Source organism: Microtus pennsylvanicus, chromosome 19, assembly GCF_037038515.1.
Source record: "Microtus pennsylvanicus isolate mMicPen1 chromosome 19, mMicPen1.hap1, whole genome shotgun sequence".
NCBI lineage: Eukaryota > Metazoa > Chordata > Mammalia > Rodentia > Cricetidae > Microtus > Microtus pennsylvanicus.
This window is the reverse complement of record NC_134597.1, coordinates 39,334,622-39,361,346: the sequence shown is the minus strand read 5'-3', so window position 1 is coordinate 39,361,346 and position 26,725 is coordinate 39,334,622. Positions and strand designations below refer to the sequence as shown.

The following is a 26,725-nucleotide window of genomic DNA, read 5'->3' as shown; positions in this document are numbered from 1 at the left end:
AGCAACCAATATATGCACCAGATTGGATGGAAGAATGGAAAATTATGAAATGAAGGGTTGTAGTGTTTTTGCCAGGCAAGGTCATAAACTTATTCTGAGCCACTGGAACCTGCCTTTATGCGCTTCTCTCCTGGTTGTCAGAGGCACTCATGTTGACTTTATTTCCAGAAGGATAAACAACATCAAACTTACTTAGTCTATTTTCTCTTCCCAAGACTCCGCTGTGGCTGGAAGCAATGTACACCACCTTGCCTGGAGTTAACTGTGTGGCCCAGTTAACATGGACTCTATTGAGCCTCAGTCTGTCTTCATGAAAGTTGCTTTGGATTTCAACAATATCCAAAAGTTATTCAAACCTACATCTGAAACATACATGCTTCTAGTTGTTTGAACTTGACTGGAAGTCTATTAAAGCCATAAATTGTGTCTCACACATCCACCCAGCATCTAATAGCTCTGGTGCAATGTGATGAATAAAGTTACAATGAAGCGACAACAGTGAGGTCTGTAGACTCACACAAGCGGGATTCCATTTTCACACTTTATTTTTCACATCAGGCTAGTTATAAACCTATGAGTTAGTTGTCTTACATATAAAAAAGGATTGTTGTCAATATCGTCTAGATTGTATGGAGCTGCTTTCATAAAGCATGGTATCTATATATATAGTGTTACCTAAATGTCAGGTTAGGCACTCTTATTGTTGTTGCTTATATTTAAAATGAAGGTTGAAAGAAAGATATGACATTGTCCTTGTAACATAATCAAAACTGTTTTTACAGGCTGATAGAAGTATAGTCAGTGACATGAAATATTTTTAGGGATCATTCAAAGTTTTATTTGGGGAAAGTGATTCTATAATAATGTGCAATCTAATTTAAATGTATTTCAGATTTGTATCTATGACTGTCAAAAATGCAAGGTTCTGTATTTTCATCTGCAAACTATAAGGGCATGATTCTTTTTCTCAACATCTGGTGAGCCCAGTGCTCACTATCACCAGTATAGGTTTAGTAGGGCTGAGGTAGGTGAATGGGTGAGAGAAGGCAGGGCTGCAGGTAGGACATGTAGAGTCAGGGATGAGGGTCACGTTAGAATGTCTTAGGATGCTATTCTCTGGGGACAAAGATATAAAACATAGTAATTGCCGATTAAGTAAAATTAAGTCAGTTCTAGTTGAAAGAATAAAAGAAGGAGAGAGCCTGAAGGACAGATGGAAAGAATGAAAAACACTCCACTCAGCATGAATAAACAATTGTCAAAGAACTGATTAGGATCCAAGTTAACAATTTACTACCAAATTGCATTTCTGTTTTCAAATGAAGTTCCCTGCTACAGACTTCTTTGAATTAAGATAAGCCATTTGATTTTGAAAATGTATGAACTGTACTAGTAACAAATTGATAGTTCATGAAAGAAAATATTAAATTGAGAATACAGTTTGTGTGAGCCATATTTTCTCAAAGTGTGTACTACAGTTGCTTTGGTAAATAGCATTTGATATTATTCTATCATATAATTTGATGTTAGGAAAATTATTTATTAAGTGTACTAAATCTTTTGAATAGTGTGGCTATTAATGATGATAAGTTTTTGTTTAAAACATTCAATTTAAACAACGAAATTCATTTAAAAGTTAAATAGGTGTTTGAAGTTTTGAAGTTCAGTGAAAACAGTAAGCTACTGATGTTTGGGGATTTCTGGTTGAAGGTTAGACATGGGACAATCAATTCTGTTGATATTTTTCTCCTTTTAATGGTTCCAGGTCCCATTTTGACACTAGTATTGAATAATTCTAAATTATTTAGAATAATTTTGTACATTTTTTATAACAGTATAAGTGTCATACAGTCAGATCTTATGCATAATACATATGTCCCCAGTGCCCAGAATATAATGTTCACTTATAATTGTAGTTAAGTTAATGAGCTTACAATTACATAAGCTTAAGCAATCATGTTGAAACTCTAAAAATCACCCAGGGGATAAGTGGGCATTTTGTATATGCAGGAAACAACTCAATCTCTCTTGCCTGTCTGATAGAATCTCAATTTTCCATGCTTGTCATTTTGCTTGATGATGGTGCTAGTAATTTATTAAAAAGAGAGAGAGAAATAAAGAAAAGGAACACTTTAACAATGATAATTTTATGTGAGACACATCTTTCACCATCCCGCCTTGACCACCAGGAAACCACAGACCCCCGGCAGCACCCATTTCTTCTGTGACCATAGTCTCTGCCACCTGGGGCTATCTGCAGGGATTAGCCAGCCTTCCACAGCCTTCTGAGAATCTGCAATGGAAACCTGCTAACTCTATGGAGGGCTTGTTCCTGTGCTGCAAAGCTGCACCTACCAGAGATGAGCTAAAATTATTTCTGATACCCTATTTGCATATTAGCCACAAAGTGATTGACTGTTCATCTGGTCCAAAATCTGTCAAGTTGAAATAACAGCAGTGATCTGAATGCCAATCCAATAGAAGTGAGACTATGTCTATGCCAAAGGACATCAACAGCAACCTAACCCTAGATGCTTAAGTCCATTGCAAAGATATGAACATGACAATCAGAGACAATGTCTCCTCAAAACCTTAGACTTCACAAAGTAATGTTTCCTGAGAAAAGAAACAAAGGAGGATCTCTGTTTAGAAATTATAAACATGATCAAGGAACTGAAAGAAGATATGAAAAATGCAATAACAAGGATTAGGAAAATACAAACAGCTGAATAAAAACCAATTCAAGATGCTAAAGCATTTGACAAATAGGTAGAATTTTGGAATAAAACATAAAGTGAAATGAAACTTGAAAGTTTCAGGAAGCCAAATAAAAAGGATGGGTCAAGTGGGAGAGCAAATACCAGAGCCTGAAAGACAAGACACAAGATATGAATCACTCAATGAAACAAGATGACTAAGGAGTTCTATAAAAACAAACAAACAAAAACACAGATTCATAGCTATAAACAAATAAGAAGCAGCCTGGGTCAAATACGGAGAAAGTTTTTTCAATAATATAAGAAAATCACCTAATCTAAAGAAAAAATATATATACTAAGTTGTAAGAGTCAGAAAGAACAACAATTAGGTAGGACCAGAAATAAAACTCCCTGGCCTCACATAATAATCAAAACATGAAATGTCCAGAACAAAGATGGCTTTTGAAAGCCTCTAGAAAGACAAAGTAATAAGATAGGCAGACTCATCATCAAAAGAACCAAAAGATGACTTTTAATGCATACTTTAAAAGCTAGAAAGACTCTCTTGATGCCCTAAACATTCTGAAAATTTACAGTTGCCAGTTCAAGCTACCATACCTAACAAAATTATCAGTCACAATAAAAAAAGAAAAGAAAAACTTTCCAACTTAAATGTGTGTTAAAGGAATTTATCACCATCAAGTAGATCTTACAGAGGATATGTTACACTGAAAAAAGGAATAAATACATTCAAGAGGTAACAGGGAAAAATAACATTTTAGGTAAAATGATTAAACAAATGAAGACTAAGAAAACAAACTTCACAAACCAACAAAATAACAGAACTTAATAACTATCTTTCAGTAATAACTTTGAACATCAATGGTCTTAATATCCCATTAAAAATATTGACTAGAAGATTGAATGAAAAATCAGGATCTATAATTTTCTGGCTTCAGGAAACATACTTTACCATCAAAGACAGAGACTATCTGGAAGGGAAAGGGTGCACAAGAAATGGAACCAGAAATCAAATAGGAGTTTCTAGTATAATACTCAATAAAATACACCTCAAACCGAATCTAATCAGAAGACATGAAGGTGTCTTCATGCTGATCAGGTGGCCAATGTATCAAAAGACATTGCCGCTATAAGCATACATGCACCAATCTCAGTGCATCCAACTTCATAGTGAAAATATTTGGAGCCAGGTCAGTTTAGGATTTGATAATGTGTTAGGAAGTTTAAGTATAGAATTAAAGATTAGGTCAAAATAAGTTGATTTTCAAGAATATCTATGAATTTAATTTTCCCTATGAAAATACATAGTATTATTAAATAATATCAGTGAGAAACTATAACACTGGCTTATTTTGATTCAAGGTTGGTTTTGAATTCAAAGCTAAAGAAAATCAACCAGTGGAAGTTTTACAGTTCTTTCAAAAGCAACATTTTTTATTTCATTTTTAAATTGTGCATGGAGAGTTGCCAGCATGTTTGTCCATGGGACATGTGGGTGCAATGACTGTGGAGCTCAGAAAATGTCATCAGAGCCCTTGGGATTGAAGTACAGATGGCTGTGAGGTGCCATGTGGATGCTGGGAATCAAACCATGGTCCTCTGGTAGAGCAGTCAGAGCTGCTAACCATTGAGCAATCTCTCCAGTCCCAATAATATTTTTTTTTTGATGTATAGTTTTAAAGTACTTAAGTGCATTACTTCTTTTGTAATTTTCTTAGGGGAAAGTTGATTTTGACATGCTTATAAAACTTCTCTAATTTTTTGTGTTTCAGGAGTTTTTATACATTAAATTATCTCCCACTATGCTACAGAAAATTAATCTCTTTTAAAACAAGAGTATTATAATCGGGGATTTTAAAAATAGATTTGATCTATTAACACAGCCTTACACAAGGACATTGGAAGAAAGCCTTAGTGTGCAGATATGGTTTTGAATGCCGTTTTCTTCCTTACTTTACTAGCTCCACCATAAACTGGTAATCAGCAAAGAGTAACTAAGGCCATGTCTTCAGAGTTGAAGGCAGAGGACCAATGCCCTTTAACGGCGTTACAATGGTTATTTTAATAATTCTCTGCGGGGCCATGATGATACCCCCAGAAGCCTCATGGAGTTTCTACTCAGAGCTTGAAATGGTACAGAGGAAATGTCAGTAATTTTAATAACAAATCTCCAAATTTAAGTTCTCTGTTATTGTTCTTTAAGCAGCTAGCTATTGTCCTCCTTTAAATGCCAGCAATAATCAAAAATAACATGTAAGCTTGAAATAATAACAAACAAAATGGTAATCTTATAGACAAGCAGCTCACAGCATCCACAGAGGCTCAGCTGAGTCTGGCTAAGTGGCTCTTGTCCACCCTTAATCATGCACGCCCAGAACGCAACTTTTCTACAATGTAAAAAATATTTGGCTGCTATACAGAAAATCAGAGTTTTGTGTTTGGAAATATCAATAGGAGCAAAGATCAGGTTTTCAAAATACTAGAAATGAATATTGCATTGGGAATAATAAATATTTTAATAAGCACAACCTAGAAATTTTCAAAAGGAGCAGAGAATTTGAGTGGAGTAGAGACCATGGAACCAAAGCTGCCCACAGGCATTTTCCTTTCCATAGGGAGGAACATGGCACTGTGCTCTTTTATAGTTTGTTTCTATGACATATTCATGCTGGAATTGTCCTCTGATCTCATTTCTCCCCAGCAGTTGTATACAGTGCAGAATAATTAAGGAGGAAAGGATAAAAATATAGTTAACAAGTATATGTTGGAATAAAACAGTCAAAGAACAATAGAAATGGTGGGTTTTCCAGTTCACTGATGAAAAGTTTTCTTTGGGGGAGACACAGGGACCATTATTTTATGTGTATGTAGGAAATAGGACTATGGATGGAGAAGATTGGAGGAACAGCTGGTGCTTTGTCACGAAGTACTATCTCTATGCTTTCATTATTTTTCGTTATTTCTTGAAATGGAAATATCACTAGGGGAGGAAATAGATCAGATTACTATGTTAGAGTTCTATCAGATCTCACATCCCTCCCATGGAGAACACTGGAAGAAGGCTTTGTGAAATTATACTTTGAATATAAGATACTCTGCACACAGACTCACATGTCTGAGCACGTGGTCCCTCACAGGCAGGAGGTTATGGTATCTTTAAAGTAGGGGGCATAGCTGGAGAAATTGGACCATTGGACACAAGACTTTGAAGGTGTTAACTCATCTGCACTATCAGGCGATGGTCTGTACTTCCTGATCTACTAAAATATAAACAAGTCACAACCCAAGCTCCTAGCATCATGGACCAAGTCATTTCATCTGCCATTTCTTCCCCGCATGGTGGATTGTGTCCTTGGGAACTGTGGTCAAAAATAAGTGATTCCTCCCTGACACTATTTCAGGCATGTATTGTCACTGCTAGAAGAAAAGCAATATCCTATAACAATAAGGACATGCAATTGAAGAAAGTAATATTCTATAACAATAAGGACATGCAATTGAAGAAAGCAGCAAGGGGAAAGAGACAGGAAACTTGTCCAAACTAGACAAGTTACACAGTTAAACTGCTACAAGTCACACAGTTTCAATCAGGAATGTCTCAAAGTGGCATTATTAATAGAAACTAAAAACATCATTGATTACTATTTCCAGGAGGTAGATCTGTTGTGCCTTATTATAGGTCAGCAACATGGTATACACATGTATAATTTTTTACATATGATTTCCAAACTTAATGCTTTATGTTGATATTATTTTCTGTACACATAGCTGGTAAAACAATGACAATATAGTTCATCAATTCATATGCCAAGTAAGTTTGTAAGTTACTTAAAAAGTAATTCACAATTGATGACAGAAGCTAGAAAGAAATCCCACACTAACTCAGAATTGAGTATAATAAAGGGTTATTTATTTAGGGGTAGACCCACAGATCATAATCCTCTGCTTGAATGGGGAACAGCCACTGAATCCCGCAGCCAGAAGGCAAGACAGATGGGCATTTTACATTGGCATTTATAGTATAAGAAGCCACACCCAAGTGGGCGGGTAACTTAAAGGCTATGGGTGGTAGAAATTCTTATAGCATCTGCCACTTTTGTGTAAATAAGAATGTTCTAAGCCTAATACAAAATTATACACAATAAGAATAAATATCAAAATAACAAAAGAAGAAAAGAACCCTAGTCATCCTTGCTGGTTAGCTGGGAGAAAAAGAATTGTCCAGTTTAAAAGTATGATTTTACTCCTAAAGAGTTTGGAATTTTTAGATAACAAAGACTGAATGGGGCCCTAATTCATTTCCCAGGGTCATTTTTTCTTATTTAATACACTCCAGTGAACATTTAATTACTGTGGACTGGACAAGAGATAAAGGCTCCAAACATCAGAGGAAATGAAATAATCATCTCTGGCCATTGATAATAAGAGGCCACCCTCAGAATTTGAATGGAGAAACCTCACAAAAAGGTATATATTTAACATATTTTGTGGCCATGTTGTGTAGAAATAGTCCAGTACAGTTTAGTTTCCATCTGGGTTCCATTTTGGAGGCTCCCATAGAGTCCAAAGCTGTCTCACCTTGTTGTTATGTGATCTGGCCCGTGTTGTGGGCCTCACAGTCCATTTCATGGTTTCCCTTTCTCTTTCTTGACTTCAAGTTTGAAAACCATGTAAGAACTTTTGTAGTATTAACCTATCACCATGACTGGCACACAATGAAGAAGAGATTTCAAAGAAAACCTGGCAGGTAGAAGCCACGTATAGAATAAGCGAGAATCCAAAAGAAAGTGCTCCATGAGAGTGGTGATCAGTCAGAGGAAGAGTCTTTCCCGGCTGTGTTTGATCAGTGAGTTACTTCCCAGATTTTCAATTGAAGCTGTATGAAGAGAATTGAATTCAAAGATTTATACTGATTGTGAGGAACTGAAAGAGCTGAACGTGAGAGGCAGGAGTTGCTGAGTGATTACAAAGGTTTATAACAAAGACAGCTCATGAGAGGTCGACAAAGAGGAGACGGTGTGGCCGAGGGAAGACAGAGCAGAACGAGTCTACGCATAGGTTAACTATAGAGGAGGTAAACTAGGTTAGGAGACAGAAAAGGAAAGAAAGTGCCTTTGAAAAAATAGAGCGAGGGCAATGAAGTGGGGCTTGTAGTCAGAATCTCTCTCTCTCTCTCTCTTTCCCTCTACACACACACACACACACACACACACACACACACACGGAAAGGATGAAGGACAGATGGAAATACTGACTAAGAAGACCATGAAGGGATTAAGAGCTCAGAAGTCCCCACTTTCAGTGGTAACAACCTTCTTCACACAGAGCAGAATTTTGTGTCCTCATGTCTTTCCCAGGGAAAGGACTACTGTCAAATTAGATATAAATGACCCTGTTCTATTTTCAAACAAGCTAGTGTCCAAGTCAGGTTAAGAACTACTCACTCAAAATCAACCAGGTATTAGGGATCAATTTTAAATTATCCTAAAAATTGGACCTAAGAATCCAGATATGGGTCGAGGGAAATTCTACAGTAGTGGCCTACCCTAGGCAGGGAGTATAAAAGCCATTCTAGAATATCCTCTGAAAATTACCCATGGGAAAATACTTCTGGATTACTTATGAATTAAAACCGGTAACAGTTACTTCATTGTTCCTGTGTTGATTTCATTTAAATGTGTTCTCTGATTAAAACCCCAAGGCATTGGTGGAACAATTAAGAAATAAATAGTTTATAGTCAACACATTATCCAAGCCATAGGTAATGAGTTAGGAAGCTTTGATGATGATGATGAGATGCTGATAAGAAATGCTCATTTAAGAAAACATGCAAATGGATGGAAATAGAAAACACTATCCTGAGTGAGGTAAGCCAGACCCAAAAAGAGGAACATGAGATGTACTCACTCATATTTGGTTTCTAGCCATAAACCAAGGACATTGAGCCTAAAATTAGTGATCCTAGAGAAGCTAAATAAGAAGAACCCAAAGAAAAACATATAGGCTTCAGCAAGCGATGAAAGGAGACAGAGACCCACATTGGAGCACAGGACTGAAATCTCAAGGTCCAAATCAGGAGCAGAAGGAGAGAGGGCACGAGCAAGGAACTCAGGACCACGAGGGGTACACCCACACACTGAGACAATGGGATGGTCTACTGGGAACTCACCAAGACTAGCTGGCCTGGGTCTGGAAAAGCCTGGGATAAAACCGGACTCTCTGAACATAGCGGACAATGAGGACTACTGAGAACTCAAGAACAATGGCAATGGGTTTCTGATCCTACTGCACGCACTGGCTTTGTGGGAGCCTAGGCAGTTTGGATGCTCAACTTACTAGACCTGGATGGAGGTGGGGGTTCCTTGGACTTCCCACAGGACAGGGAACCCTGATTGCTTTTCGGGCTGGGGGGGGACTTAATTGGGGGAGGGGGAGGGAAATGGGAGGCGGTGTGGGGAAGAGACAGAAATCTTTAATAAATATATAAATTAAAAAAAAGAAAACATGTCCTAGATTGTAACACAGATCCCAAGTGAATATTTTTGTTTATATATACATGTGAGCTTGCACACTCAAATACACACACATACATATACTTACACATATATAAACATTAATGCTTACACATAAACACACTTATATACATGCAAACATACACACATGCATTTATTCACATATACACACACTCACACATATGTTAACTACAGTCTATTTCTGAGCACATAAGCCTGGTTAAATTATTAGGTCTCATAGCTGACAATGTGTGAGGCCTAGGACTTAACTTTTCTGAGCTTTAATTACAAAAACAAGAAAATGATTGTAATTTTAGCTACTTTGTGGTCTTACAAGTCACTAGAAGACTTAGGTATAATGTTCTAAAAATATTTTTACATTTCATTTGTCTTTAATATCTTTCTTTTTTCCTTCCTTCCTTCCTTCCCACCTTCTATCTGTCTATATGGAAGCATAAAATATAAAAATCCTTATCATATATTTCCCAGTATGTTACTTGTTTTTCTTTGCCACTGTTAATTGTAATTTTTATTTTATATATAATCAAACTTTTTTTATTGAGGAATATGTTAAGATTAAAAACCATACAAAATTATTAATAAATAACAATACTTTATAAACTTATCATGGCCATGTGTTCTACACACAGGAAGGACCCTATGTTCTAGAATTAGAAACAATATGAAGAGGGACATTGGTAGTCAGAATTCTGAGGCCTTAGAGAGCACTGCCACCAAATGGGCATTCCCTGCAGGATACCCTCTTTTCAAAGGTGAGTAGGGACACCAAACGTGACGCAACACACTCCAAGGACTGGTCACTAGACAGAGCTCAGGTGAAGACTTTGCAGATAAAATCAGCTCTTCTAGTGAATCCAGTGAGTAACTGTCCTGTGTAAGCCTGACCAGGTATTTGCTAGTGGATGATTTGCACATCAGAGTTTCTGCTGGGTTCAGAGGAATCCATGACCAATAAGCATGAAAAAAAAGAAAACAAAAACAAAACAAACAAACAAACAAACAAAATCAGGACCATGGGTCTTCAAATCATGAACAATGGAGTCTCCCAGAAACTTGAAAGAACTTCTAAGAAAATTCTAATCCTTAGAGAAAATCATAGCCCTACTGGCCTCCTGGCTCTCCAGTTTGCTCAGAACGTGCACATTGAGCTAGCTCACCTGTGCCAGACAATCACACAGAATAGTCATGGTGAGCTGGTGCTTCCGCAAGCTGCTAAGCAGATGAGTACCACATGCAAGAAGAAAAGGAAGGGGTTTGAGGTGAGGTGGCATGCACAGGTTCAAGACATTTGTCACTAGGACCTCCATCTGTCACCCAGTGACTCATCATACATGGCACCATGGAGATACGTGAGAAGCACAGTAAAGACAAAGAAAATAATATTGCCAGTGCCTGTGCGTGGGGACTTGAGCAAGGAACTCTCTATAAATATTATATTAAAGAGACATGAGCGGCTTTTACCATTATAGACCGTAATAGAATTTGATCAGCTAAATCCCAGGGCTTTATAAAGCACAAATTATGTAAACAAGCTTAATGGCTTTTTGATAAAACTACAAAGCCATTTGTATGAAGAATGCAAGAGGTGCTTTTTGTTTGGACTCTAAACCTCATGCACAGAGCACAGATGCTTCTTACTCAAATTAAAAAAGAAATAAGAAGTTTAGTACAAAGACTGGGGAGATGGCTCAGCGAGTAAAAGGCTTGTGCAATTCTGACAACCTGCATTCGGATCCCTAGAACCCATTAAAGCTGGACCCAACAGCCCAGTCACCTGTAGTCCCAGCGTGCCTCTCTAGACACTTGTAGGGCAGGCAGCCTGGCTAAGGCAATGGCAAAGAGACCCTGTCTCAAAGAGGGTGATATACAACATGGATTAGAGGATAAAATCCCAAAGAAACCAGACTGATGAGTTCTTTGAGAAGAGATTTATTGAAAACATCACTCCTCCATGTCAACTCCACAGCACTTGTTGGGTTTTGTCATTAAGGACACTCTCTAACGTCTGAGGGGGGTAGCTCAATTGACGGTTTCCTCCCTGTATTTATGCAACATCTTTAGATCACCCATTCCTTCTCTTATGCCCTCATACTTCCAGAGCCCTAGCAGCTCTCCTCTGCCACACTTCCAGTACAGCAAGATATCGAGCCCGTCCTTCACCGTGATCCAAAAATCACTCTGTAGCCCTCCACATGGAAATCATTCTCCAGAATCCTGACCATCATTTCAGTCTCTACAGGGTATCCCACTTACCTCCCTTAATACTGTCAGATATATTTCTCTCATCTTTTTCTCTGATGCACATATGTGTTCATATGTGGGCACACATGCACAGTCATAGATGCCATACAATCCTGCCTGTTTATCTGCTGTGACCCTTCCTTTCCCCTGCCTCTTAGCCCTTCTCTCCAGCTTATTAACCCACTAGGAGTTTAGTTCTTTGTCACGAATCCTTTCATGCCATGGGCCATTGATTTGTGGGGCTCTTTTCTTTCCTCACCTTTTTTAGTACCTTATCTCCTTTTATTTCTTAAGGTTTGTGTAGCAGGAACTATTTTTCTCAAGGCATGAAGTGATATATCTAGACTTTATAGGCTATCTCAGCCTGGCATCCCTACCTTGTCTTTACAACAGTCCCTGGATATGGAACAGCACAAGCAAACCGTCATGGTATCATGTTTGGTGATGAATACCATCTAAATGCCATATAGAACATTGTATTTCAAGAACAGATGATGAATGACAAAGAGCTAAATGACCTTTATAGAGTCATCCAGCACGTTTAAAAACATGAAGTCAGCTGGGCAGTGGTTAATCCCAGCACTCGGGAGGCAGAGGCCGGCGGATCTCTGTGAGTTTGAGGCCAGCCTGGTCTACAAGAGCTAGTTCCAGGATAGGCTCCAAAGTTACCGAGAAACCCTGTCTCCAAAAAAACAAACAAACAAACAAAAAAACCCTGTAAGTCAAGATTTTTCAAGCATTCTTGGACACATCTATTTTTATAACTATCAAGTTCAGAAAGTTGTACTGTTCTTACTGCTCAGACTGTATTGGGATCCTTGGGTTTATCATTATGATTCTCTATCCCAAAGATATGGATAAGGTGGAATTTGTAGTTCTGATAATCATCGTGCTTCAATGCCCAGCAAAGCATCTTTCTGAAAATTAAACTGTGCTAAGTTCTAGTAAGATTAAAATGAAGTGTAACAAGAAAAGATCAGAGGACATTGACTAGTTGGCCATTGGAACAATTAAAACGTCCTGTTAGCTGATCCCTCTCTTGTGCACACCAGAGATTTCAGTGTAGGAGAGAATTTAGGGGGTACCAATTCCCTTCTATGGTCTTCTCTGCTGGGCTTCCACACTGAGGTCACGTCCAGCCCTTGCCATTATCCCTTCGATTCTGTATCATGCCTTGCTTCATGATACCGCAAAAAGTTCTCCACTGAGTCCTCGCTGCCCATGGTGCTGTTTGCAATTTTAAGTTTTAGTGACAGAAGTGTATTTCTATTTGAAATCTTTAGAGGTGGAGATAAGACACTTGTTTGGAAATAGCAGAATTAGAAATCCATAAATGATTTTGAAATATATATCCAAGAATCATTGGTTTCAAATAGATTTCAATTAGAGTGCTTTTAAAACAATATGAATAAATTACTTCAAGAAATAGGAAAATCTTACCCAATTGGTTCTTATGAACCCAGTATATTATTTTTTTCTGGGGATTTTATTACATTTTTGTATAATAATCATGGTTGTAAGCAGTATTTTCACTAGTAAGTAGTCCACTTGGTAGATAAGAATGTGGAAGCTTAATGAATGTTAGTTAAGGTGCCTATGATTACATAGATGGTGAATAGTGGAGCCTGAACACAAACCCATACAATGTTAGAGCAGTCACATACTACTATGTAGATCACTGTATTGCCATTATCCTTCAGTACCCTAAGTCTCAGCAGTTCACAGTGAGTGCTGGTCATCTCTTGGAGTCAGTAATGATAAATGGCTCAAAGCCCCTTCTGGATTTTTGGAGCGCAATATTGCTGCCAATGTCTGTTAGAAATTTCTCTCCCATCTTAGAGAGTTTGCATTATATACCCTGCTCTGGGAGCTTGGAAGAATCTACAATCTCATTTCACTGGCCTGAAATTTGATATGGAATTGAAGAAAAATCAGGATCTCTTCCTAAACAAATTTCATGAAAGCTTTGTGTAATCTTCACAATTGCCAGAAAGGGATCTGAATACACAGAGGATACCCTTCTACAGAGAACAGAGGAAGGTCAGCAGCGGCTCATAAGCCTTCCCCAAATAGAAACACGGGGAGACTGGGCAGTGATACATTTACCCAGCCTAGGACATTAAGTGAGGTGACTTCACATGCCACTTCTTTCTGTGAAGTTAAGATTTGCAATTTTACTTTCTTGGTTTTTCCTTTACATGTTGATTTTTCCTCAAAAAAATGTTAACTATCTATTGTTTAACTCAAAGATAGACAATTTAAAAATATTTATTTTTATTTTATTTTATGTGCATGAGTGTGTGCCTACATGTATGTGTATATATACAATGTGTATGCCTCATACCTATGCAGATTAGAAGAGTCCATCATATCTGTTGGAACTGGAATTAGAGACAGGTGTAAGCTGCCATGTATGTCCTGGGAACTGAACCCAGGTCCTCTGCAAGAGCAGCCAGTGCTCTTAACTGCTGAGCCATGCATGTCTCTAGATTCCAAAGGCAAATTTTCAAGAGATTACTGTGTCAGAGTTTTCACGGCATGTCTGGCTTAACAAGCCCAGCAAGATTTACCTTGTTAGAGGTGTGGTGAGAATATAACACCAGGGCAACAAACAGTTCAGGGGACTATCATTCTCAGCATACAGAAAAGTCATCTTCATAAAACATAAACGTGACACAGTTACCTGTCATGTTGCAATAAACCTTCAGAGGTCCCAGAGGTCCGCTGCCATCGGGATCTATCCAGTAGTAATTTGACGTCTGTCCAAGGTGTTTGTAGGCTTCACAGGAGGGCTCGTAGATAGCTGAAATGAGATATCCACATGAGCAGAGCACAAAACAAACGTCTCTCTAGCTCAGAGTCCCCGTAACATGCCCAGCGCAGGCAGACTGCTGTGTGAAACAGTTCTTTCTAGAATGAACACTCTCTTTCTCCAAACTTAAATTCCTGACTTAGCTCTTTCTTTATAAGTCTTTCTGACCCTAAAGGCTACTTATATAACTTTATAGTTGGGGAAAGGATAGATCTAATCAATAAACTATTAAAGAACACATGTCATGTGTGTTTTTATCGGAATACATGGCCCTTTAATTCGTACTCATTTGTAGCAATCATCTTCTTCCTATAAGGTACTTTATTTTGAAAGATTGCAAATAATTGAACTATCAACTAAGATAAAGGAGGTTTCTTTCTCAATTTTTGTATCCCTAATATAAATTTCCTTTAATTTGCGTGGAATTTATAATCTTGTGTCTCGGGCATAAGGAAAGCAAGTTTCCTGACTAAGTTTGTTACAGGTGCTTTAACTACATCAAAATTTAGTTTGCGTAAAAAGCCTGCATTTGCATAATTAAATTATAGGTTCTTTTCCATTGTTTTCCTTTTCCTTTCCACATCTGTGACACATTTTCTTTTTTGTGAAGAGACTGCACCTGTTTTCAGAAGTACAAAATTGATATTTACATATCTCCTTGGTTGTAAAGCTATTAAGTCAAGTTTTTTTCTTTCCTCCAGCAGCTTCATACTGACATTTGTGAGAAATGTGAATCATCCCAGCACAGGACAAGGAAGCATTCTTGGTGAAAACGGATTTCACCCAGACAGACTTTCTTGTGCAGTGCTTCTAGGGCCTGCTGTGTGTAAATTAGGAGATAGGGCGTCTGCGTCTCAAGCACCCTTTGTCTTATCTTCTACCAAGCTTTTCTGCCCCTCTTCATCTGCCCATGGCTCCCTCTGCCCAAGAATAGGTGTTCAGCTCTCTTTTGTTATACCAATGTCACCACTCTCAGTCAAATGCTTCAACATTTCTTCGATTGACTCGTCCCTTCTTCCTTCTGCAAAGAGTTATAATGCACAGAGTCTCTGCCATATGTCACACTATATACCCGTCCATGCAGATTTAGCTGGACACAATCCAGACTCAAGACCTTTGGAGCAGGATTTGATTGTTGATTACATGGGTATTGCTTATGCTTCAAGTGCTGTTGAAGGAGGATGTGGCTAGAAAAGTAAGCAGAACCCATTCATCTTTGCCCCAGGGTAACCATTAATAGGTCCACTTTCAATCTCTTAAGTGTCTACACAGTAAGCTACATGTTCTCTCTAATTGTGAATGCCATGCTAAGTAAAATGCCGTAAAAAAAAAAAAACCAGGGAAAATGTTTTTTAAATGTCCAGCAGGAAGATGCTATAATTAGATATAGGCTTAAAAATCAAAACTCCATGCAGTAAGTGGTAGATTGTAGGGGACTATCAGGCTGTTGCTGCGACTGGCTGGTTGGAAGATGACTGGCAGGTGAATTAAAGCAATGTGGCCAGTGATGAAGTTGGCAGGACTGGGTGCAGCAGTTCTGAGATCAAGACAACGTGGAGGGCAGTGAACAGAGTGAGTAGGAACAAGTGCCGCTGAAGGGTGATCTGAAATTATAATCTCTGAAGACAAACTAGACACCTTATTAGTGACAGCATCTCTCCAGGTTAAAATTTAAAGTAAATTCTTTACTTTTGAAAAATTCACACATGTATACAATGGATTATTGTACCTATATTCTATTCACTCCAACCAACTCCCTTTGTGTTTTCCCCAACATCCTTTTCTCAACTTCATCAAAATTTTTGTAACCTACTAAATCCAGTTAGAGTTGTCCAAATATGCATGGGTTTGGGACACTGGAAAACCTACCAGTGTCCTCAATAAGAAATGATTCTCTCTGACTCAGAAATGACCCATACCAATAGCTCCCCAGGAGTTGGTGGGCCTGGTGATCTTCTGCCTCATCTATGTGGGATATTTTCTGGCTTGTTATTAAGAAGATATTGTACAGAGAAGCATAGCGGCTGTCTGATTATGACTATGCTTCCTGCTTGCTCACTCTGCTTCCTGTTTACTGTTGAAATTTGACCTCTCAGCTTCCTTTTTCCTGTCACCATGAAGTTTTCATTATTATGAACATATAACACTGTAGAACCACAAATAAGCCCTCCCTTAAATTGCTTCAGGTCATGGTAATTTATCATAGCATTAAAAAATGACTAATACATGGTGGGTAGAGTGAGCTGAAGGTATGGAGTGGGTTATGGATATGACAGAGATAGCACTGTATATATGCATGAAGTTTGTTAAAAAAAATAAAAAAGTGTATTTTACTTTCTTTGAATAAAACAGAGGAGTCATGCTGGAGCTAATCTGGCAGCTTCCTCCATCCTGTCTAGCTTTCATAGTATGGAAGTTTGTACACAGAGAGGTGGGCTGGAAAGCTAGCAGTGGTCATTCCGACTTTGGACTTTGTGTACTGTAATATCAACTTTCCAGACACTATGTGGCCATTGGAGCAGTAGTGGCACAGTGCTATGGGGATTAACAACTCCATTCTGATTATATCCGAGTGTAATATCCACTAGTGTGTTTCTCAAGCTAAATAATGTCTACAATGTCTAAAATTGAATTCTCAGCTTGGGAAGAAATTGTAAGAAATACAGATCTAAAGTTAAAAATACTTAGATAAACACACACATATAGGAGGGGAGGAGGAAGAAAGAGAGAACATGCTGTGGGAAGGATTACCCAACTTCATTTATCCGTGTTAACTGAAGAGATATAATAGATATAGTGGTCTTATAAATGCTGGAAAAAATAATCCCCATCTTCCATTTAACATAGTGCCTGATGCATGGCAAACTTTTAATGGATAGCACCACAAGCTCAATATATATTATTAAACTAGAGATTGTTTCCTGTTTGCCACTCAAACTCTTCCTTCTTAAGGAGAGCCTCCCTAGTGAACATGCATATTTTTGTAATAACCCCGAACACTAATACCCACTTGCAGCTGACTCAGAAATTGATCAGCTTTTTAAAGATGCCTTTTTAGGAAAATGCTTTTCCTAAAAAGGTGTGTAAGGTTGGATGTCCTTCTGTATCCTTTGAGTATATGTTGCTCCCACTGATTGATGATTAAAGCTACTTTGGTCTATGACAAGAATGAATACAGGTAGGCAGAAATCCAAACAGATATTCAGGTGAAGAATGGCAGTCAAGAGGAATGTGAGCCATCTGTTGCAGAAAAGAGATGCCAGCATCAGCCTAAGGAGAAAGACGACAGAACAGAGGTAATGCCAAGGCCATGTGGCTATACACACATCTGTAGAAATTGGCTAATTTATAAGAGAGCTAGCAAGTAATAGCCTGAGCCATCGGGCAAGCAATTACATTTAATATTAGCTTCTCAGTGATTATTTCATAAGCAGCTGTAGGGAGCAACAGATGGGAGAGAAACCAGTCCAGCAGGATTAAGCAACACAAAGAAAACCATTTAGCTACAGGTGTGATTGGAAAATGTTGTTTTTTCTATTCCATATCTATAATGTACTGGAAAGAAAGAGGATAAAAAGAAAAAAAAAAAGAAGAAACTAAACTTAAAATTTACTTATTCCTTGTTCTAATTCTATTTTGATACTGGAGTGTTAGGTGGCTTATCAGAAGTACATGGCTACTTCTGTACGACATCCATCTGACCCTGTAAGCTAGAATTCGCACTCTACCCATAAACCCTCCTATCCTCTGCAACTTCAGAGGAACTCTGAAACACAGGCTACAACTACACAGAGAGAACCAAGAGGTGAGGGACCATCTCACCCAGTGGGGCACCCCAGTCTCTAGGCCCTCCACCTGCCTCAGTTTCTCTAGCCAGCCAGCAGGCAAGCTTCCTGCAAGTAAGCTGCTCCAACACACCCATCCCATTGATCAGACCCTGTAAGCTAAAAGTCCCACTCCACTCCCAAACCCTCCTATCCCCAGAGAGGATAGAAAGGAAGAAGCCAAACTTTCGCTGTTTGCAGATGGTATGAGAGCATACATAAATGACCCAAAAAATTCTACCAGAAAACTCCTAAAGCTGTTAAATACTTTCAGTAATATAGTAGAATGCAAGATCAATTCAAAAAAATCAATAGTCTTCCTATATACAAATGATAAAAGAGCTGAGAAAGAAATCAGAGAAACATCACCATTCATAATAGCCACAAATAACATGAAATATCTTGGGGTAACACTAACCAAAAAAGTGAAAGATCTATTTGACAAGAACTTTAGGTCTTTGAAGAAAGAAATTGAAATAGATACCAGAAAATGGAAAGATCTCCCATGTTCTTGGATAGGATCAACATAATAAAAATGGCAGTCTTACACTGATTGGCCAGTAATCAGGCAGGAAATAAATGCGAGGTGACCAGGCAGAAGTAGAAGTAGGGCAATGAGAACAGGAAAATTCTGGGAAGAGAAAAGACTCAGTCTGCAGTTGTCACCCAGGCACAGAGGAAGCAATATGAGAATGTCTTGCTAATAAAAGGTACCAAGTAACATGGCTAACACAGACAAGAATTATGGGTTAATGTAGGATGTAAGAGTTAATAAGCATGAGCTACAGGACAATCAGTTTGTAATTATTGTAGGCTTCTGTGTGTCTTTGGGACTGAATGGCTGCAGGACCAGGCAGGACAGAAACCCCTGTCAACAAAACTAGAAAAAACCATCTTGAGTGAGGTAACCTGAATCCAGAAAGATTAACATAGTATGTACTCACTCATAAGAGGATACTAGCTGTACAACAAAGGATAATGCACCTATAGTTCACTACCTTAGAGAAGCTGAGTAACAAGGTGAACCCTAAGAAAAACATATATAGATCCCCCTGGGAAAGGGAAATAAACAAGATCTCATGACAAAATTGGAAGTGTGGGGATTGGGGGAGAAATAAGGGCAGAAAGGGAAGAGGGAGGGAGGAAGGGGGGAGGAAAAATTGAGGTAATAGGATAGCTGAGATGGAAGAAGGACAGAGATGGAGAGCAAGGAAAGAGATATTTTGATTGAGGGGGCCATTATAGGGCTAGCAAGAAACCTGGCACTAGAGAAATTCCCAGGAATCCATAAGGATGACCCCAGCTACGACCCTAAGCAATAGAGGAAAGGGTTCCTGAACTGACCTTGCCCTGTAATCAGATTGATGAATATCTTAAATTTCACCATAGACCCTTAATCCAGCAACTGATGGAAACAGAGGCTGAGCTCCCAAAGTATAGTTGAAGAGTGGGAAAAGTGAGAATACAAGCAAAGAGGTCAAGACCATGATGGGGACACCCACTGATACAGCTTATCTGAGTTAATGGGAGCTCACCAAATCTAGCCAGACAGGGTAGGAACTAGCATCAAACCAAACTAGACCCTCTAAATGTGGGTGACATTGGTAAGGCTGGGGCAGACTGTGGGGCCACTGGCAGTGTCGCCAGCATTTATCTCTATTAGTTGCACTGACTTTTCGGTAACCCATTCTCTTTGGATGGATACCTCAGCCTAGATATGATTGGAAAGGCTGTTGGAATAAGGGCGGCGGGCTGCGTCCAAGGCACCCGGCTGCCCCCACAGCTAGCTTTACCAGAAATAATTACATGGAAACTGTATTCTTTTAAACACTGCTTGGCCCATTTCTATCTAGCCTCTTCTAGGCTAGCTCTCGCACCTGGACTAGCCCATTTCTAATAATCTGCTGTAGCCCACAAGCTGGCTTACCAGAATGATCTTAACTTGCATCTGTCTGGAGTGGGAGAATCATGGTGACTCCCTGACTCAGCTTCTTTCTCCCAGCCTTCCGTTCTGTTTACTCCACCCACCTAAGGGTGGGCCTATCAAATGGGTCTAGCAGTTTCTTTATTGCTTAACCAATGAAATCAACAGATTGATATATGACACTCCCACATCACTTCCCCTTTTTCTGTTTAAACAAAAAAAGGAAGGCTTTAACTTTAACATACCAAAATTACATATAACAAAACAGTTATCAAGCAAGAATTACAGTTACAATATTTATATCTATTTTATCTTTTATCATAACTAAGGAAAACTATAACTATCTATTCATTCTTCAACTCCATCAAAGACTCCAGAAGGATATAATACTACCTAAATAAACAAGAAATAAGAAAACTCTAGAAATGACAGAGACATCTTGCTGCCTGGACAGTCACCCAAAGTTCTTTTGTACCGTTGGGGCATCCATCTTCAGACTTCAGGCCCACAGTATCCAGCAGACATTTCCATGAAGCAGACAATTTCAAAGACAGTTCAGTCACTATCTGTTGTGTCCTGCAGAATGTCTCGCAGACTCTTTCATGAGTCATGAATCCCAAAAGACCATCTCACCTTTAGGCAAGTTCAGCAGTCCTCTCTCTGCGGGTTCTCTGTGTCCATTTTATGCAACAGTCCAGGCAAGAGCAGTTTCTTGCCCAAATGGCTACCAAACTCCATAAGGATCCTCTTCGATGCCCATCTTCCTCTCGAAGTAGATTGGTGCTGCCAGGAGCAGATATGTCTCATTGTCATGAAAAGTCCTAAGTTATTAAAATATTTTAAATGCCATATTCTGCAGCCTTTGAGAGATATGAAGAATGCCTATCTGAAATATATCTCTCTATATCTAGAAAATCTAACTAACAGGACTACAAGCTTGACTATTACTGATGATTATCCACTAACCTATATTTCTTAATTATACATTACATTTTTAATGAACCACACAATCACAATACCTTAATCGAGAGCAGAAATACATATATGTATAGCAAAATTGACCTTAAAATCCACATCAATTCAAATCACTCATACCTATATCATTTCCCCCTTTAAATGTAAAAGAACATTTATAAACAATATTTTGGGAACATGGGCGCAGTTTTTTCTCTCCAAACTGCTTCCTGCTGAATGGGGGCGTCGTTAATTAAGTCTTTCATGGTATAACCTGTGTGCCAGGGTCATCTCAGTTGGCAGTTGAGCGAAGTAATTTTTTGAGGGTGTTACAGCAACCTTTCAGGAGGGCGTGGTCTATCATACCAAATTGGAATAGAAGAAATCCACAGGGTCTGGTCCTCTGTGAAAACAAAAGAAGGCCCTTTCCAAAGCATCATATCCTTAGACCCAAATTTTGAAATCGTAATACCCTTATATCCATTCTAGTTTAGCTTGGCAGCCCATGTAATGAAATGTCTCTCTGTACTTAGCTCCTTCACAGTAAAAAATTTTAAAGAAAACACAATATACATAATCTAGACTCTCTGTGAATTTTCCATTTTTACGTGGCTTATTTTTCTTTATTTCTTTTAATCTCTCAACTATCTGTACTCTGTCTTTTTAAAGACTTTGCCCTTTTTTTAAAAAACAATTAACTTTATTCTCTATATTTTTTTTCTCTCAAGCCTACGTACATTCATCCAACAGTGTAGTCTTTTATGTCTGAATCTGTTTTATTGTGAATCTGTAACATTTTTTTTTTACTATCCAGGAGCATTTCTTAAAATGTTAAGCAGTTCTTAAAAACTTAAGTTGCACCATGTACAGGTAATACGGTAATAAGGTACAGCCTGTTTCCTGCCCAGTCTAAACCTTAACTGCACTGTTTTTATGGTAATTACGGTAGTTCCTGCCTGAGACTAGCACAGTTCATTATGACAGAGCTGAGCAGCTCCTGCCTCAGACCCATATGGTGCCCCTGAGCCACACACAGTTCCAGGCACACAGCAGTCCACATTGCCATCAACCAAGCCGTAGCACATTACTCCAAATGCTCCATTCAAAAGCTCTGTCTGCTGCAGAAGCCAGACAGAGATCGCAATGGCGGCACAGCCCAGAAAGCCGGCATTTTAAAACAGCCAGTTTTTTCCTGCTACTGAGTCAGGACAATTTCTTTGCGGCAGGCAACCCACAAACAGCAAAAAGCTGTATTAAATTCTCTCTCTCTCTCTCTCTCTCTCTCTCTCTCTCTCTCTCCAAGTCCTCTCAGGTTTTACGTGGAGTTCATTTGCACGTTGGGTGCCACTCTGTGTCCCCGACACCCGGCCGCCCCTAAGGCTAGCTTTACCCGAAATAATTACACGGAAACTATATTCTTTTAAATACCGCTTGGCCCATTTCTATCTAGCCTCTTCTAGGCTAGCTCTCGCACCTGGACTAGCCCATTTCTAATAATCTGCTGTAGCCCACGAGCTGGCTTACCAAGAATGATCTTAACCTGCATCTGTCTGGAGTGGGCGACTCTCTGACTCAGCTTCTTTCTCCCAGCCTTCCGTTCTGTTTACTCCACCCACCTAAGAGTGGGCCTATCAAATGGCCTAGCAGTTTCTTTATTGCTTAACCAATGAAATCAACAGATTGATATATGACACTCCCACATCAAAAGGCCTTGGACCTTCCCCAAAGCCACGTACCTTACTCTCTCTGAGGAGTGGATGGGGGTGAGGTGGGGGGGGGGGAGCTGAAGGGAATGAGAGGAGGGGAGGTAGTGGGAACTGGGATTAGTATGTAAAATGAAAAAAAGATAGTTTGTTTTCTTTTTTAAAAAAATAAAATGAAAAAATTAATAAAAAAACAAACATCAGTACATGATTATACATATGAAAAACTATTTATCCTATTTATAGATAACTATAAAGGAATTTGAACTATGGGTTTAGAACTTTGCCCAAGTAATATACAATATACTGGAAGTAAATGTTGAAGCCTTTGGATGTGGGAAATTCTGGTAACCAAGAAGACCTTCTGTTTTATTTTATTTTTTTCACTTATAGTAATTACTCTGTTTGTCTGTAGCCCAGGACAGGACAGGCTGCTGTTGGCTCATCAACACATGCAGAAGCCAAGTCCTTTGCAAACTTTTGCATGTGTGAAAATCATGGAGAGCTGGTTGCAATGGGGCCTCACTTCATTATGAGAAGCCTGTCTGGGCAGAGAATTTGCAGCTGTAAGAGGCTCCAAAGTGAGCTGTCACCGCAAGCCTTCAGATGGCATCCTGAGAAGCATTGGCCTAATCTTGAGACAATCAGATCTCAGGAAGTATGGTCTGGTTTTCCCTTTATACTTGAAAACAGTCAATGTAGGTCACTGACAGGCAATATGATAAAATTTAAATACAGTAAGTTTGTGGGGAGGGAAACCATACATTTATAAATAAAACTCATCATACAAAATAAAAACCTTGTATGATGCCCTAAAAAAAAGTTTGGGAGGAAATACTTTGGCTGTTTTTGATCAACAAAATTAAAGGAGATATTATAACATTTCTGCATTTCCAAAATTATCTGTATCTGTAAGTTCATGCAGATGTGGGTGTGTTGTACACCTATCTGCACATGTGTGGGGGTGTACATGTGCCCTTGCATGTGCTTAGCAGGCCAGCCATTGATAGCAAATGTCTCCTCTATCACGCTCTACCCTTGTTTGTTTGTTATTTGCCAGCGTCTCTCGCTGAAACTGGAGTTTATCAGTTCAGTTAGACCACGTTTCCCTAAGCACCAGGGATCTTCATACCCCAGCACTGGGCCTACAGGCATGTCGAACTCCTAATATCTCATCTTTAACCTGGGCTCTGGGATCCTAACTCAAGCCCTCATGGTGTGCAGCAAGCACATCACCCACTGAACCATCTCTCCAGTCCCCATGCATCTGTTATCTTTTTTTTTTTTCATTTAAAACTTTTAAAATGGGCATCTGGATTCATGACACTTAGATAAAATGCCCAACAGCTGTGATGTAGTAAACTTTTCATTAATTTTATATTCTCCATAAGTAATTAAGACATTTTCATTCACATCTTTCTGTAATTTCTGCTGGAGCCTCTCTTTAATCTTTAATTATTCCCAAGTACAAATTAAGACAGTAATGCCTCCTTAATGTGGAGTGAAATGAAACCATAGCCTCTATAAACTAAAAAGCATGGTGCATCGTTGGGTTATGCCAAAAATAAGCAAATAAACACATTTACGTGGCAAGTCTCAGCCTGTGAGCTCTGTGCCATGTCCATTCCCAGCTGGGTCAGATTATTTTTGCCGATCAAATCGCAGGAGACAACAAAGCATGGGGAGAAGGAAGCAGCCACGGCACAGAAAGCAGCAGCTGAGGCATCGTCAATAATCGATGCTGCAAGTAGACCACTGAGGAGCAGGAAGGTAATGGGGCTGATGGCAAAACAAATAGACTCATCAGGTCTATTGATCTATCGGGGAAGTCATTTTTCTCTGTTGGAACTCCAAGGGCCAAATAAAAGGCCTCATATTATTCTATATATTCATAAATAAATCTCCATTGTTTAGAAAAACGATTATTAAGTACATCAGATGGAATTTTACAGCATGGGGGAGACCTGGGAGAGACAAGTCCTAAGTACTGTGTTCATTTTCATAGAACAATGGCTGCTACAGAAAGCTTTCTCTAACACTGTGTTGCTTGTAGTGGACAATGATGGAGAGATTGCTCATTAGTTTCCGATAGCTTATGGAACAGATGGCCTCTTACTGACTTGATGTTACCCTAATTTATTATCTTAATTCTAGAGATAATAGTACAGCTAATAATAATGATGTGCCCCTGGTCACAAGACTTGCAAAGGGATTCCAGGGGGATTTCATTAGGCCACATTCAGGATACTGGCAGGGACTCTTTTGAGGATTCCGGAGAGCTCCTGTCTTCTTGTTTTTACCAGTTTCCAGAGGCTGGGAACACTCTGTGGTGCATATTTCTATGATAATTAACACTGATTGTCATCTTAACAAGATAGAGAATCACCTTGGAGACAGCCTCAGGCATACCTGTGAGTAATTGTCTAGATTATCGTAGCCTCTAGGTATGTACCCCATAGGCTCCTATGTGTGACACTGTCTGGGTTAGGTTAATTAAAGTGGGAAGATCCACTTCAATTGCAGGTGGCACCATACCTGAGGGTAGGATCCTAGACTGTAGAAAAAGGAGGAAGGAGTTGCACACAGACATTCATCCCTCTAGTTTTTGACTCTAGACACAATATGAGTCGCTGCCACAAATTCTGATTTCAATGATAGACTGCAATCTCCAACTGTGAGCGCAAGCAAATACTTTCTCCCTTAAATGTGCTTCCTGTCAGGTATTTCGTCATAGCAATAGGTCACGTCACTACAGTCCTTTCCCCATCGTCTCAGCCATTGTCTCCTTTTGGGATCACTCTTGTGCTGCCTCATGCCGATTCTCACCTTTACCGTCTCACCCTTCCTCCAGCTGTTTTTTTTTTATTTATTTTATTTTGTTTTTTATTAAAAATTTCCGCCTCCTCCCCGCTTCCCTTTTCCCTCCCTCTCCCCCCACTCCCCACACACTACTCCCATCCTCCTCCCTCTCCAGTCCTAAGAGCAGTCAGGGTTCCCTACCCTGTGGGCAGTCTAAGGTCCTCCCCTCTCCATCCAGGTCTAGGAAGGTGAGCATTCAAACAGGCTAGGCTCCCACAAAGCCAGTGCATGCAGTAGGACCAAAACCCAGTGCCATTGTCCTTGGCTTCTCAGCAGCCCTCGCTGTCCACCATATTCAGAGAGTCCGGTTTTATCCCATGCTTTTTCAGTCCCAGTCCAGCTGGCCTTGGTGAGCTCCCAATAGATCAGCCCCACTGTCTCAGTGGGTGGGTGCCCCCCTCGCAGTCTTGGACTTCCTTGCTCATGTTCTCCCTCCTTCTGTTCTTCATTTTGACCTTGGGAGCCCAATCCATTGCTCCAATGTGGGTCTCTGTCTCTATCTCCATCCATCGTCAGATGAAGGTTCTATGGTAATATGCAAGATATTCATTAGTATGGCTATAGGATGGGGCCATTTCAGGCTCTTTCTCCTCAGCTGCCCAAGGACCTAGTTGGGGACATCTCTCTGGACCCCTGGAAACCCCTCTAGAGTCAAGGCTCTTGCTAACCCTAAAATGGCTCCCTGGTTAGTGTGTTCTTATTCCTCCAGCTTTTTTAAGGAGCCCTGGGATAGCACACCTCCTACTCAAATAACTAAGGGAGGCTTGAGAAAGGCCCTTACAAAGCCTCTTGGCCCGGGCAGTTTAACCATAGGTTCTACAGACCAGAACATGGTCATCTTGTAGGAGAACGCCTTGTTCTTTCAACCACATTTGTTAAGCTTTGAGTGTGAAATATCTCCCACCAGCTCAAGTGTTTAAATGCTTGATCATCAGTTGATAGCCTTCTTTGGGAGGTCACTGAACTTTTAGGGATAACTGGAAGAAATAGGACACTGGGAATAAGTCTTAGTGTTTTCACTCTGGCTCCAAGTAGTCAGACCTCTCCTACTTCATGTGTTTGCCGTAGCCACTTGTTGCTCCTATTGCTTTTCCTTCTGCATTCTGGGGGACTGATACTCTCGCAAACCTTCAGCCACAGTAAACAGTCTTCTAC

General features: G+C 39.5%; 1 protein-coding gene across 3 annotated transcripts in view; it reads right to left on the bottom strand.

Moving 5' to 3' along the window:
* Cntnap2 (contactin associated protein 2) overlaps nt 1–26,725 on the bottom strand; it is a 2,084,252-nt gene that overhangs the window by 803,946 nt on the left and 1,253,581 nt on the right. For all 3 annotated transcript variants that reach the window (XR_012908553.1, XR_012908554.1, XM_075953824.1), the window contains exon 12: nt 14,178–14,297. Coding sequence is in view for 1 of the 3 variants with exons in the window: in XM_075953824.1 (XP_075809939.1) it covers nt 14,178–14,297 (120 nt within the window). In the remaining 2 variants the exon portion in view is untranslated. The remainder of the gene's footprint in view (nt 1–14,177; nt 14,298–26,725) is intronic.